The sequence below is a fragment of the Trichoplusia ni genome, chromosome 5 (genome assembly GCF_003590095.1).
Source record: "Trichoplusia ni isolate ovarian cell line Hi5 chromosome 5, tn1, whole genome shotgun sequence".
NCBI lineage: Eukaryota > Metazoa > Arthropoda > Insecta > Lepidoptera > Noctuidae > Trichoplusia > Trichoplusia ni.
This window is the reverse complement of record NC_039482.1, coordinates 8,076,927-8,090,649: the sequence shown is the minus strand read 5'-3', so window position 1 is coordinate 8,090,649 and position 13,723 is coordinate 8,076,927. Positions and strand designations below refer to the sequence as shown.

At 35.5% G+C, this 13,723-nt stretch overlaps 1 protein-coding gene across 8 annotated transcripts in view; it reads left to right on the top strand.

Moving 5' to 3' along the window:
* Positions 1-13,723, top strand: part of LOC113494329 — a 96,842-nt gene that overhangs the window by 48,135 nt on the left and 34,984 nt on the right. For 7 of the 8 annotated variants that reach the window (XM_026872630.1, XM_026872628.1, XM_026872624.1 and 4 more), the window contains exons 2-4: positions 1,013-1,220; positions 2,127-2,326; positions 3,636-3,731. In XM_026872630.1, coding sequence (XP_026728431.1) covers positions 1,049-1,220; positions 2,127-2,326; positions 3,636-3,731 — 468 coding nt within the window. In that variant the 5' untranslated portion in view covers positions 1,013-1,048. The remainder of the gene's footprint in view (positions 1-1,012; positions 1,221-2,126; positions 2,327-3,635; positions 3,732-13,723) is intronic. The other variant, XM_026872629.1, reaches the window with a different exon arrangement.

The following is a 13,723-nucleotide window of genomic DNA, read 5'->3' as shown; positions in this document are numbered from 1 at the left end:
GCCTATGACTAATTATGTTACATTCAAATAGAAAGACGTTTTCCTTGGTTTTGAAAAATATATTTGATTCGTTCTTCCACTTCATATTCCAGTCTTTCCTAGGCACAAATTCGATGTTTTTAATTATTATTTAAATGGATGTTGTGCGATCACGACACGAAAAGAATATGCTTCTTTTGTCATATAAGAACACTTTCTCAGAAAGACAAAGTTAGAATAAATTAGCAATTACACACGCTATGACGACGTAGCTGTAGCTCTCCTTTAATATTATTATTTATGTTGAAAATATCGCATGTCTTGGCTGTCAGTTCTATTCGACTTTTGGGACATTTGATTCATACAAACGTTAACAGGGACATGTTAATTGACGCATTCGTAACCGGTTTTTAGCAATTCTAATCTTCATCAACGCTTTGCATTTTAAATAGCACTGACCGTTGACTCACCGCCTAGATTGTTTATCGTGTTTATCAAACGAAAATGTATTATTATCAGTATAAGTAGAAATGTTTTTATGAATAAAGCTTCGGTTTCCTGGCGCCAAAGTATTAGGTGATGCGAAAGTATTGTGACGCATTGACTGCTTTTCTGGTTATTCCCACGAGAGAAGAAGAATGAAAACATTAAGATTACCTTGTTTTTTGATGATCGTGATACTAAACAATGAAGTGTTAATCTTAGATCTGTCTAATATTCATCCTCGGTACAGTCTACGGCGAAAGTAAATGATCACAATCAGAAATTGTATACTAAAGAACGTAGTTCGCGTCATAACTGTGTGGATTCGAGGTGATTCAAAATTGCTTGTAATTTTGACCATTTTCTCTTGCAATTGACTGTACAAGGGTTTCCCTCTAAAGTACCTAATATGATGTATGATCTATGAATGTAAAATACAATGCTTTATGGCGTATAGTGCGTTATTTAGTCTCGTAGTCTGCCCCCTGAAAACTTAACATTAAAAGGATCCGAACTCAATGTACTTATATGTCAATGTCTTTGATTTCAGTTCACCAAAGCGACGGTGCCCGTCGCTCACCATAAAATGCGTTCGCTGCTGGCGTACTACGCTGAAGCAGTGATGGCGGCGGCGGCTCGCGGCGCGGGCTGTGCGCACGGCTGCAGCGGTCGCGGCGACTGCATGAACGGCACCTGCCTGTGCGAGATCCGGTACTCGGGGGACGAGTGTGCCGGGCCCAACCTGCCGTACCATGCCTGTAAGTACCGAGTAAGGATAGCCTAACCATAAGATGGTTGAAATCTCCGCGCTGATACTACTCTGCGCGACGTGGCGTGGTCTCGATCGACGCGTAGGATAAATGTTTGTGTGATACACGAATGCTTGTCCTGAGTTTGGGTGTCTTTGTGCACTTGACTTGAATGTTTGTGAATTCCCCCGCGATTCAAGGATAAGATTCCTTAGTAAGGGAGTAGGGAGTAATTTTTTTAAGCAGTCTGAAGTGAAGTCTGAAATAACACAAATGTTATCCTTGATGTTTCCGTGGGGTCAATTTTGATTTGTAGTGTGTTTAGCCGCTGGCAAAAACCGGTAGAGATAGAAGTTAAATTAGAGCTCTGCGGCCATGGTAGCCTATGGTAATAGGAACACTTTATTTAAACGCCGCTGCAGGCTTCTGCTACTGGTTCCTGGTATTAGAAACAAAGCAAATTCTTCACTGAATCCAGCTTAGAGAGATAATTACCACGCGTCAGATGTGACGGTACCAGTTCATCGTAAGCGTAATTGATGACCTACGCTTACGATGAACTGGTACCAAGAAACAATGGACGAATATGCATTCCAGTGCTCTTAGCCAACGGCAAGTTAAATTACGTACCTAAATGCAAAAAAACTTAGTCCTTAGTACAAGTCCATAAAAGTTTCCGATTGACAATTTTCAGGACAAACCTTTAAAAAAAATTAAAACACCTCTGAATAGTAACAAAATATTCTGAATCCTCACAATCGAGAATACAGTTACATCACAATAGTCAATTTCCACATCCGTAACATATGTCAAATATACTCATTTCTTTTTCTTCCCATTGAAGTTTTTGAACGTACCATATCATTAATCTTTTTCTGGACTAACTTTATTTAACATCTTTCATCTCCATTCCAGGTATAGGGGGTGTGTTCCTCCTGGTGGCGTTTGTCTGCGCTGTCCAGCTGACCATCTGCGTGGTCACGGAGTACCGGCGGCTGAAGGCCCCGACCTTCCTGCGCGCCTGCAAGGTCACCACACAGAAGATGCTCTACCTGGTAGCCTTCCTGGCTTCCCTCATCAGAGGAGCCTACTTCGTGTCGCCGGTGAGCGAGAATGTAAAACCTTTTTTGTTTTGTTTTTAGAAATTTGCACTTTTAATCTGTTATAAAGATGCACAAATCTGAATGTAAATGTGTATGGAAAAAATAGGGAAGGAAAGAGGCCAAACATGTTTTGCCACAAATCACCATACAAAATTAAATGGAATTAACAAGTTTATCAATTACTAGCTGTTGCCCGCGACTTCGTTCTCGTGGGTAGAAATTATAAGTTATGATTTATACCCGCCCTGTTTTTTTTCACATTTTCCATTGTATCTTCGCTCCTATTAGTCGCAGCGTGATGGTTTATAGCCTAAAGCCTTCCTCGATGAATGATCTATTCAACACAAAAAGAATTTTTCAATTTGGTCCAGTAGTTCCTGAGATTAGCGCGTTCAAGCAAACAAACAAACTCTTCAGCTTTATATATTAGTATAGATAACTAACAGGAAAACACTTATAAACTCAAAAAATCACATTTACTACTCAACTCATTTTTAAATAAAATTCTATACTTACTTAACATTTGTACTCTACAAAAAAAACCTGTCCATTCTTTTATATGACTTAAGGGATAGAAATATTAATTTTCACGTATTGGCATTTGGTAGCATAACTTATAATGATCACGTCTTATTGCATGCTGTGTGTGTGTGTGTGTGTGTGTGTGTGTGTGTGTGTGTGTTCGATACTCGCAAATAAGAAACTTGTGAGGTCCCAATTCTTATTCTGTGTTTTGAGTGTTTGTAAAACCCCTCGCGAAATAAAGATTCAAACCCTTTTGCGCGGGAGTCGTTAATTTTAATACTGATGATTTGTTTATTTTTTTCTTTCTTTCTTAGTTGTAATCCTTTTCTTTATGAATGCATTATTATTATTAATGTGTAAAATCACTTGTCCCACACCTTATCGTTATCAGACTAAAAACCTAAAGTGAACGATGATAATTAACTGATTTATGAAAAACATTATCTATTATAATGTTTTTATTTTCTATTATTATTAAACGTAGCAGGTAGATATGTATGTACTAGCTACTTTCCTTTATTCCAAGCTTAATTAAACATTGACTTAAAAACAAACAAGATTAAAACTAAAACTACATGTACAGCAATAACAAACATTATACTAATCGATTATCAGAATTTTGCGACGTTACCCTTATCGATAAACTCAACTAACGAGCCAACAATCGAAAATCGACTCTATCACCAACGCTTAAGGTTCATTATCGTATTGTTTCTTACTAATTACTTGTGGTCGCCTATATATGGATAATGTTTATAATAAATAGTGTTAGTTTAATGCTTGTTGTTGTTTTCAGTCGGCGTTCCAAGAGGGCTGGGCTACGAGTCTCCTGTCCGCGTACTATCCTCTGCTTATGTCCGGATCCTCCCTCATAGTCTGCTTCTGGGCTGAGGTAAGTCTGAAAATTTTAATTTAGACTTAAATTGAGACTTTCATGTGAAGTATTAAGGCTTAGTGAACTTTATTTGGAGAAAGAAAGAGGTTCTAAAAAAGTTTAGTATCGGCAATTCGATTTAAATAACAGGTACGATTTTCGTTTGTTTTTTTAGTTATGAAAGGTGTACGATAACATTTTAGGAATTAACGTATAGTGTTAATATTATTTTAAAAGAAATCTGCTTCTTGTAGTGTCGTAATGTGAAGGTCTAACATATGTTATTGAGTACAACGCCATCTATTAGTAGCAGTATGCAACGAGAAGTTGTACAGCGACATCTGTGTTTGAATGGTGGAACTATTTTAATCAGCTTCTCGCGGCGGCGTTGTAAGTACTCGACGGGTAATATAGATGTCGCTGTAAGGCTTGTGCGCGTGCACATCATAATTATTGTAAGGTCGTAGTTGCGGTGCACCTGAAGAGTAGATTTTAGTTCATCAGACAACTGTGTCATATTTATATAAATGTTTTTTAAATTGTTTTAGCAATAAATAAAACATTAAAGGATTCATAGCATTATTTCGTCATCAATTTAAGTTCTATTTAAGTTGACATCAGTCAAAGAACCCTGTTCAGTACCCTGTAAACTTAGGCATTCCTTTATTAAGATATTGCCTAAACGGTTTGGCTAGGTTAGGTAAGGAATTGTTCACACCATCAAAGTTTAATTCGTCCACGTGTTTGTGAACATTATAATTTTATATGTACAGTGTGTTCACATTTATGTCTTATCTTGCATTAGGAAGTAGAATTCTTCTTTAAATCAAAGGAAATTATAACTTGAATATCGTTGTAAAATTTTGCTATTCACCAGTAAATATTAAATAGTATTAGCAGTACTTCTTAAATACGGAATACATACCAATAAGCAATACACTTAAAAAGCTGGCAGGAATAGCTCGGATACGACGAGTAAGAAACAAAAAGAAATCATGGAAAGAGAATAAAATACTCACTTGGTTAGTAAAACTCTTTCTTCCGAATAGGGGCTAATTATGATGATGACGACTAGACCCCACCCTGTATAGTTATCACATGTCGCCACATACGAATCGCTTCAATTAAACTACATGATAGCTCGGTCTCGTGTCGATTTCCTCAGGAAATGAAGACCCCTACCCATTATAGTTTTATCTTAAATCTGTGATGTTATCTGACATGTCTAGATGACAGTTTTATATTGCCTCAGAGTTATTATAGTATATGAGCTTCATCTTTATTAATATCAGGAGGTAAAATTGTTGTAACCACTTTAAAGTAGACGGTTAAAGTGCGGACGGTACCTATGAATAGCAAGGTGACAGCTGTATCCTAAAAAAAATCATCGAAATCGGTCTAGTCGTTTGAGTGTGAAGAGGTCACAAACATAGGTACTTTCGCACTTTTGGGCAATAAAACATTTGTCATTTTTGTTTGTTATTCTTCTTTATAATTCATATTTACTCCCTTAATTTTATGCTCTGTAAACAGGTTTAAGAACTCTTTCAAGTGAATTGGAACTTGAAGCCTTGTTCTGAGAAACGGTTGTTGTTTTTGACACGTCTGAATTCCATATCGTTTTGTATTTTGTTTTGTATATGGCGTTCAAATATGTAAGTATCAGAAATAAGCTAATAACTGTTAAGGAATTTTATTGACCTAGTATTTATTGTACTTGCTATGGTGTCAAGTCTAATGTAATGAATATACACTAAGGTTTTTTTTTCGTTTTTAATCTAGTTTAGATTAAAAAAAGAAAGAAATAGCTTTTCGATTTAAAAAAAAACACTTTTCTCAAGAATAATATTTAGATGAGTTTTGTATTTCAACGCTTGGAGGTTTCTATAGTCCAGTCCAAGCTTGCGTTCAGACTAACATTCGTTGACTACATACGTACTTACTCTGTTGGCTCAGCTCTTGTGTCTTGGCCTCTGATACGAGATGTATATATATAGATGTATACATAGATGTGTTCAAAAGAAACAGTACATAGGTTATGTTAATCACTATAACAAAAGTTAATGACAGCTTCTACTAAATAGTATTGACAACTGGCGAACAGTAATGACATGTTTAGCCTTAAATACGTCTTACAGAAAAACAAATGTTTGCATGAGTAATGAGCTAACTTATACTCAAGTAAACAGCTTTTTAAAAGAAGGTCTCATCACTAATCACTTTAAAATAAATTCATATTTCGTTGAAAATAATTTGTAGTTAAAAAAAAACTGGTCTCTTTTTTGGCTTTGAAGGCTTTAAAGTATAGACATTTATTTATATTAAACTGTTACGCTGTCAGAGAGATAGTCCTTGTGGCACTTGGGGTTTCAGAAACATTCAATTTATATGCACAACGACACCCAGACAGAACAAGCATTTGTATCAAATAAATGCTTATCTAGCAGGGATCGAGCTCTCCTGCCGAGGCAGCGGGATTACCCTAAAGGGTTACCGTAGCCTCGATACACAAAAGAAAAAGGAATAAACATGGGTGGGATTTAGTCAATGGGAGTCTGAAACTCCCTTTCAACTCAAAACAGAAGGAATCATTAGACGGAATATCATCATCCCGTCCGAAAAAAAGGGATCGAGCTTTTTGCGAATAGTCCATATCAGCATAGTCTTTACCTTTATTTCCGGGGTGAATCTCTAATGTCTTCAACCCACGTCGAGGGCACGGCGTGGGGATATGTCGGACTTCCACCGACTAAAAACACCCCGGGCCCCTTCTACTGCTTTAGCCAGAGTCACGGGATCGCTCGCGCATACTCTGCGCGACTCTGGCTGGAACATAGTCTTTACCGACCACCCAAAAAAAAATATCTAAAGTTATTAATCATCAGAATGGGATTCCCAAAGTATTAGTTTGTTTGTAGCCGTGTTTCCTTATCAACGTATGTATCATCTCATCTCATGCAGTAGGCACTTCATTTTGTGTTATAATTATGGAGATTATTGCATGTAATAAATCGCGATATACATACATATGTATGTACTACTAGCTGATAGCTCGCGGCTTCACTTGTTCAGTTTTGATTTACGAATCATGATAATAATGAAAGTTACAGAAAACGGAATTACTGAAAGGTTGATTGGTAGATAATGCCTTGCGGCATTAAGTCCGCCTTAAGTACCACACAATATTAACGTTTAAATAAATAAATAAATTACGCCGTAGCCCCATTGATAGAAGTTATTAATATGACATAGTATCTGGTTTTAAAGGAAATATCAATTCTTCAGACCTACACATAACTGTAGACCATTGAAAAACACATTCAAATTTAAAATTCAAATATTTATATGATGTCAGGCTTACTCATTGTAATGGTAACTCAAAATACGTGTGTAACGAGTATCGTAACAAATAGATCGGAAAACCACGGGTTTTGCTAATAAATTACAGTTCATTTGTCTTTTTTATGGAAAATATGTATTTTGGGATTTCCAGTCAAATTTTCACTTGTATTTGCGGATAGAGACTTAAATATTGGTGTAGTGGTCAGTAGCTCTCACTGCTATACGGAGGTCGTAGGATCGATCCTCATCCAGGACAAATGTTTGCGTGATGAGCGTGATCATATTATGTTATGTGTCTGGGTGTAATTTATGTATACTATCAATGTATTTACAAATATACGAGTATGTTTATCAGTTGTCTAGTACTCATAGTACAAGCTATGCTTAGTTGCGACTAGATGTCGTTGTGTGTAAGTTGTAGAATATTGTTTTGTTTTACGTAGTCGGGATGTTTTTCTAGCTAAACAGTGCGAAAAGAGATGTGATGCAATCATGTAATTGGTGATGTACTTTTAAATGATTCCGTTAGTGATTTCTTTGTACATTTTGTTTTAAAGTATCCGTAAAGAAACATGCGGTAATAACTGCGATGAATGTGATGATGTGGAACATAGTCTAATAGAAAAACTAAAACAATTTTATCTTTTATTTTTGACTACTTTAAGCAAATGTTAATTAAAAATGGTCAACAGTTAATCGGATTCGTGATGCTGAGGGGAGCTTAAGAAAAACATATTTGCAAGCATGAAAACTAGTTGCTATTTGTATTAATGACATTACCAATCGTTGCTTTGCCTCGACAACACCACGCCTGCCACGGTTCATGAGGTCCTGGTCTCCCACAAGCCCCCTGTTCGTATTTCTTAATTATCTGCACGTTCCGTTAAGCTAAATAGCGTTCGAGCGTTATCTTTGCAAGTCAAGTTTATTGAGGTAATTAATTAGCATAATTAACGGAAAATATATTCTGCCACGAATAATGTACGCGTGATCTTCAGTCGGTGATAAAATATCGGTAGTATACATGAGGCCGAGTACATCTAGCGGATATCCGAAGATTTGAAACTGTGGTCGAGTTTTACGTAAACATACCTCTTTCTCGCTCTAGTAAGAGTCAGTTCTATGTAACAGAATAGGATAGATATATAGAGGATAGTTAGTTTCAGTTGTGATATATGTGGTTTAGCACTTATATGTTGTAAGAAGTGGGAACTATGTCCGTTTTAAGAAGCTTTTGTCGTGTCCTAAAATTGACTGGAAAAAGTTTGAAACGAAATGTCAGATTTAAAATTTGAATACATAGTCGACGAATAAAGGCAGATTTACGTGCCCTAAATATTTAAAAAACGATGGTTGAATATTTTTTACTTTTGCAGCAAAAACTACTCAACGGATTTTGGTGATGTAGAGAGTTATAGTAGCTTGAAATAACTCATACGGTGCTTTCGATTCGACTTTAAAAACAAAATATGCTTTACAGGGATAACCGGCATCCACGCAGGTGGAGTCGCGGCACTACTATTCTAAAACATGATTCGTCAAGTTTTCAATGGTACTTAATGTTTACGCCACTACGTTTTCCAGTCGCAAAATTTATTGCATTTAATTGCTTTCAGGAGCTTTGTCAGTATGTGTTAACGGACTTCATTTACTGTTCGTACCTCTATAAGTTATAGCGGCTTTGGTCTGACGTTCCGTTGACTCCAACAAATAACTCTCCTAGCGTGTAACTTTGACTTCATTCCTTGCATATTGGAATCCTGCCCGAGGCGGTATACGCGCGTATTGTTATAAAGAACTTATTTGCAATTTAATCTGCAGATTTGCTTATTATTATTAATGTTTATTAACATATATTAAGTGTTTATATTCAGTAGCAGACGTTAAATGAGAATGTCAGTTGTCATGACAGTTTTCACGACCTCCGTGGTCGAGTGGCGTACGCACTGGTTTCAAGGTGTCGCTAGCTCTGAGGGCCCGGATTCGATTCCCGGTCGGGACAGTGTTAAAATTGATATTTCTGCATTGTCTCGGGTCTGGGTGTTTGTGGTACCTTCGTTGTATCTGAATTCCATAACACAAGTGCTTTAGCAACTTACTTTGGGTTCAGAACAATGTGTGATGTTGTCCGCATTTATTTATGTTTGTAAGTTTTACATATTGTGGTAAGATGTATATTTTTTTATAGGTTGAATTAAACGTTTTCAAAGTGCCTCTTTATGCAGTCTGAAAGTGAAAGCTTGTTTGATTTCCAAATGGATGAATAAAAGATGTAATAATGAGCACGGATTAGTTCATCAATGTATTTTCTGAGGGAAAAGTTAAGGACAAAAGCAAATATCTTTGTCTATTTGTTTTTTTTTATGTTGCCTAATACGCAGGGGTAGAAGAATGTAAGTCCAGTAAAGTAGTAAAACCCCCTTGCTTAGTTTAACTTCAATATGCGGCAAGTAGTTCAGCCATAATTATTAAGAATAACAGTAGGTTCGTTTTTGACAAATAAATCACACTAAAAACTAATATTTCTACACCATAAATGGTAGAATAAAAGAGGTCCTATAACATTGTTGCACGAACATATTACTATATTCCAACAAATAAAATTTTCTTTTTTCTTTCCTTAAAATTTTGTACATTTTCATTGTTAGATCAAATCCTTATAACAAACAAACAAACATCCTCATCAAATGTACAACTCTGGTCACGTATGCCGATGTCTTTGTGATCACATGTCATTAATGTGCAATATTTTCTTTCTTGTCTCAAGTTGATGCCTTAACGGGAGTCCACGTGCGAGTCTTTTGATGCTCACTACTTATGTACTAAGTACTATTAATACCCAATACCCATGTTTTTGGGTACCTAGGATGTGCGTTTTAATTGTGGGTTTAAGACGCAGATCCCATATCCTAGGATCGTGTTTATGACTAGCTGTTGCGCGTGTCGTCCGCGTGGCTAAGATTTTTTTTGTAATATGTGTTTATATTATTTTTGCTCGGTTCCTACTGATCGTAGCGTGATGGTATATGTAAAAACCTTCTCAATAAACGGGCTTTTAACACTAAAATATTTTTTTTTGCAATCGGGCCAGTGTTTCTTGAGATCAGTGCGCTCAAAAAAACTAACAAAGTCTTCAGTAAGTTAATATAAGAGTTACTATTAGTTATGTCATAAAAATAATTTTCTTCTTTGCTTGGAAAGGAGAATTTCACTCAAAAACACGATACGAATTTATCAAGGATTTTTTTTCCCACCTGCTGCAAAAAGGGTAATGCGATATAACTATTTAATACGTATTCTAGTTTCGTACAGCGACCTACATGATTAGTCCCGAGTGGTCAGGAAATTGGTAATTACAGTTTCCGTGGGCGGCAAATTAGCGGTCCCTCAATTTGCGTACAATACTGGATCTAATAAATGTGTCACTCGGTTAGGATATACCTAATAGTATTTTCTGGACACAAATAATAATAAAGTCTACTTAATACACTTTTTAATTGATCCTAAATAAATAGTCCATGTATGATCGTACATGCAAGATACACGAAAAAAAAAATGGACAAATCACATCTTTTATTTGAGAATATGGGTATATATACGGCCTTAAGCCATGCGAAATGTATTTTTTGTAGGAGAATCTGCTCATACCCATATAGCTTGATTACCAAAAATATTCGAACCTTAAACATATTTAAACTATTTCTCAAACCGTATAAAGCCGAAATATTTATAGTTCCATTTAAATTCTACGCGTTTAATCACCATTTAGGCATACGCTCCGCAATTAGTAGGAGTAAGCATCCATGTTGAGTTGTTGACAATTTGCTTTTAACTTTTTTTACGCTCGCGCTTCTAATCGCAGGCAAGACGCCATTCAGCCAGTGTTGCAATACACCGTAGTCGGCGTACGCGCGGACGGCGCGAATTTAAGCGCGCTCTTTTTTTCGAATTACGAACGCGAACAATTTTTTTTCAATTTCATAACTATTTTATTAATGGACTGTATTTTTTTTGACAGTTGTGTGTTGTGAATATATTGTGTTTTGTTTTTAAAAGGTGAGTGCAGTGAACTGTTTGGACTTCCGGTTTTTTATGCTTTCTTTCTTTTACATCCTTATTTGCACTTAATTACTCTTAACTTAAAGTTCAAGTGCGTACATTTCGTAGTTCTTAAAAGTTCATTTTGTTTATGGTCATATTTTTGCTACGTTTTTAATACTATGGAATTTTATTTTGATTATTGTAATTTTGGGTAAACATATTTTTTATTAATGTAGTCTTTATTGCTCAATAGGTTTCTAAATAATAAATTACTCAAAAGGCCTATATTATCATTTTCATGATTTATTTTATTGTTTGACTCATTGTTTCTACTTAAGAATTAATATTTACATAAGCTGCTGTTATTGACGATCAAAATAAATTGAGTTTGTAAGCCGTTTGGTGGTCAATAGGGCTTTTTGATATTGCATTATTCTCATAGACATTTTTTTATAAATAATATTATTTTTTTGTTTATAGAGAAAAATACAAATGTCTTGTAAGCAATATAATGTTGACTCATGCAATAATTTCGTGATTCGTGATAGTATTTCCTTATACTTAAGCTTGGTTCGCTGAAAGTGTAAAAAAACAATAGGTTTTCTTATAATAAACGCTTGATGAACAAAAAAAAAATCATTATTATCGAAGATAAATTGGAATCAGTTGTGGTATGGTTTCATTCTTATAGTTCCACGTTAGAATTTCGGAAAAATATTTAGAAGGTTATTTTTTTTAATTTAAAATTGTATTCAGGCTCGTAACCAAAACTTCGTGACTGATTAGCAAAATAAGTTATTTAATGCGAATTTTGAAACTATAGGAAATTGAAAAACGTTTGCGAAAAATACACAAGACCATGATAGCTGTTGGATTTTTTTTTGTACTTCAATATTTTTATTATTATAAACTAAACTAAGTCTAACCAAAGCCTAGATAATAACTTAACGAATAAACAGCGCTTACTATTGCCTCTTATATTTAATTATAAACAGACACTTCTTTTGAAATGTAAGTCAAGCTGGTTGGCAATACAAGAGTAAGGAAAAAAATAAAAATAAAATGTTTTTTTTTTATTATTTATATTATTTATGAGATTAAGAAAATTTTAAAAAAGAGAGAAAAGCATAACATGAGTTTATAGTGTATTTTTCTTCAAATATTTATACAGAGAATAGAACTCCAAAAGATGAAGTAAAAAATCGTCTACCATTTTAATACATAACATAGATAATAAATGAAATAATCCGTGAGCTATGAGCTCATCGCGAATGTGTAGCAACACAACCTTCAACTTCACAGCGACGTGAACTTGAATCGTTAGCTGCCGAGTGCCGGCGAAGTGTCAACATATCACTACGACGTACGAGCGATACGACCGATACGACAGGTCCGACATATTTATTTATTTATACAAAAAACTCAAACTTTCAAAAAAAAAAATAGAAATTTCGCTAAACTGTAAAAAAGTTTGTTAGCGAAATTGAAATAATTAAATTTAGCCTATGAGCCCTATGATCAGTGCCTTATTATCCATAAGGCACTTTAGGCCAGTGCCTAGGGGCCCGCCACCAAAGATTTTTCACTGAATGAATAACTTGAACCAAGGGGGCCCCCATTCCTTTGTTGCCTGGGCCCGGTGACCAAGGGCCCAGCACTCACGATTAATATAGTAAGAAAAAGGGGGGGCCTGAAACGAACTGTGCCTAAGGGCCCCGAGATGGTTAACCCGGCCCTGCCAATGATACTCACTAACAACTTTCTATTGATAGAATAATTATTAGGATTGGTTCAGAGATAGCAACCTATAACATCATTTAACTATACTTTATAAACGTTTAGCCAAATTGTTGAGGTCACCACGACAAACTCGGTGCGCGCCGTGACGCGGTGTATATCTCCGCGTAGGACAAGCGTTTGGGTGATCCACGAATGCATGTCCTTAGTCTGGGGTATGAATGTTTGAAACCTTCCGCAACACGAGTAGAAATTCTTAGAAAAAAATATCTTTACCTCTATAGTAAGTATAACGTTAGTATATACATACTTAAAGTATCTCATTACAAAATATCGTTTTAAACATTCTACCCACATACTCAACTCTTTGTTCCACTACTCCATTGTTTTGCTGCAAATGAGACAGTTTAATATAATATTATTAATTAGTTCACTTCAATTAAAGGATCGTTTGCCTCGTGCTCGGCTTGTTATTGTACACATCTTCGGATATAACAATAAATCTGTGTTTAACAATGATAGTACTTACTATAGTTTATATTTAATTATGTAATGTGACAGTTGTCAACAAGCCAAGATGGATATTTAAATAAATTGATAGAAAATGGCGTAAGGTCAAAATTACTTCACGAATGTAGAGTTAGGGACTCTATGATTTAGAGGTTAGAGAAAAATACATGCGTGCATAGATTATAAATGCAATATTATGGTCTATTTTTACAGTACAGGACTCTTAAGTCAGGTACAAGAGAAAGCCCGTTGAATCGTATAGTTTAGATTAGTGTCGTATAAGTAAACAGATAGGGCGGTTGGGAAAAGGTGAAAAAAGTCGCCCGTAATTTGGGTTCGAATCGTCATTCATGTGAGCTAAGTAAACTAAGAGACTAACT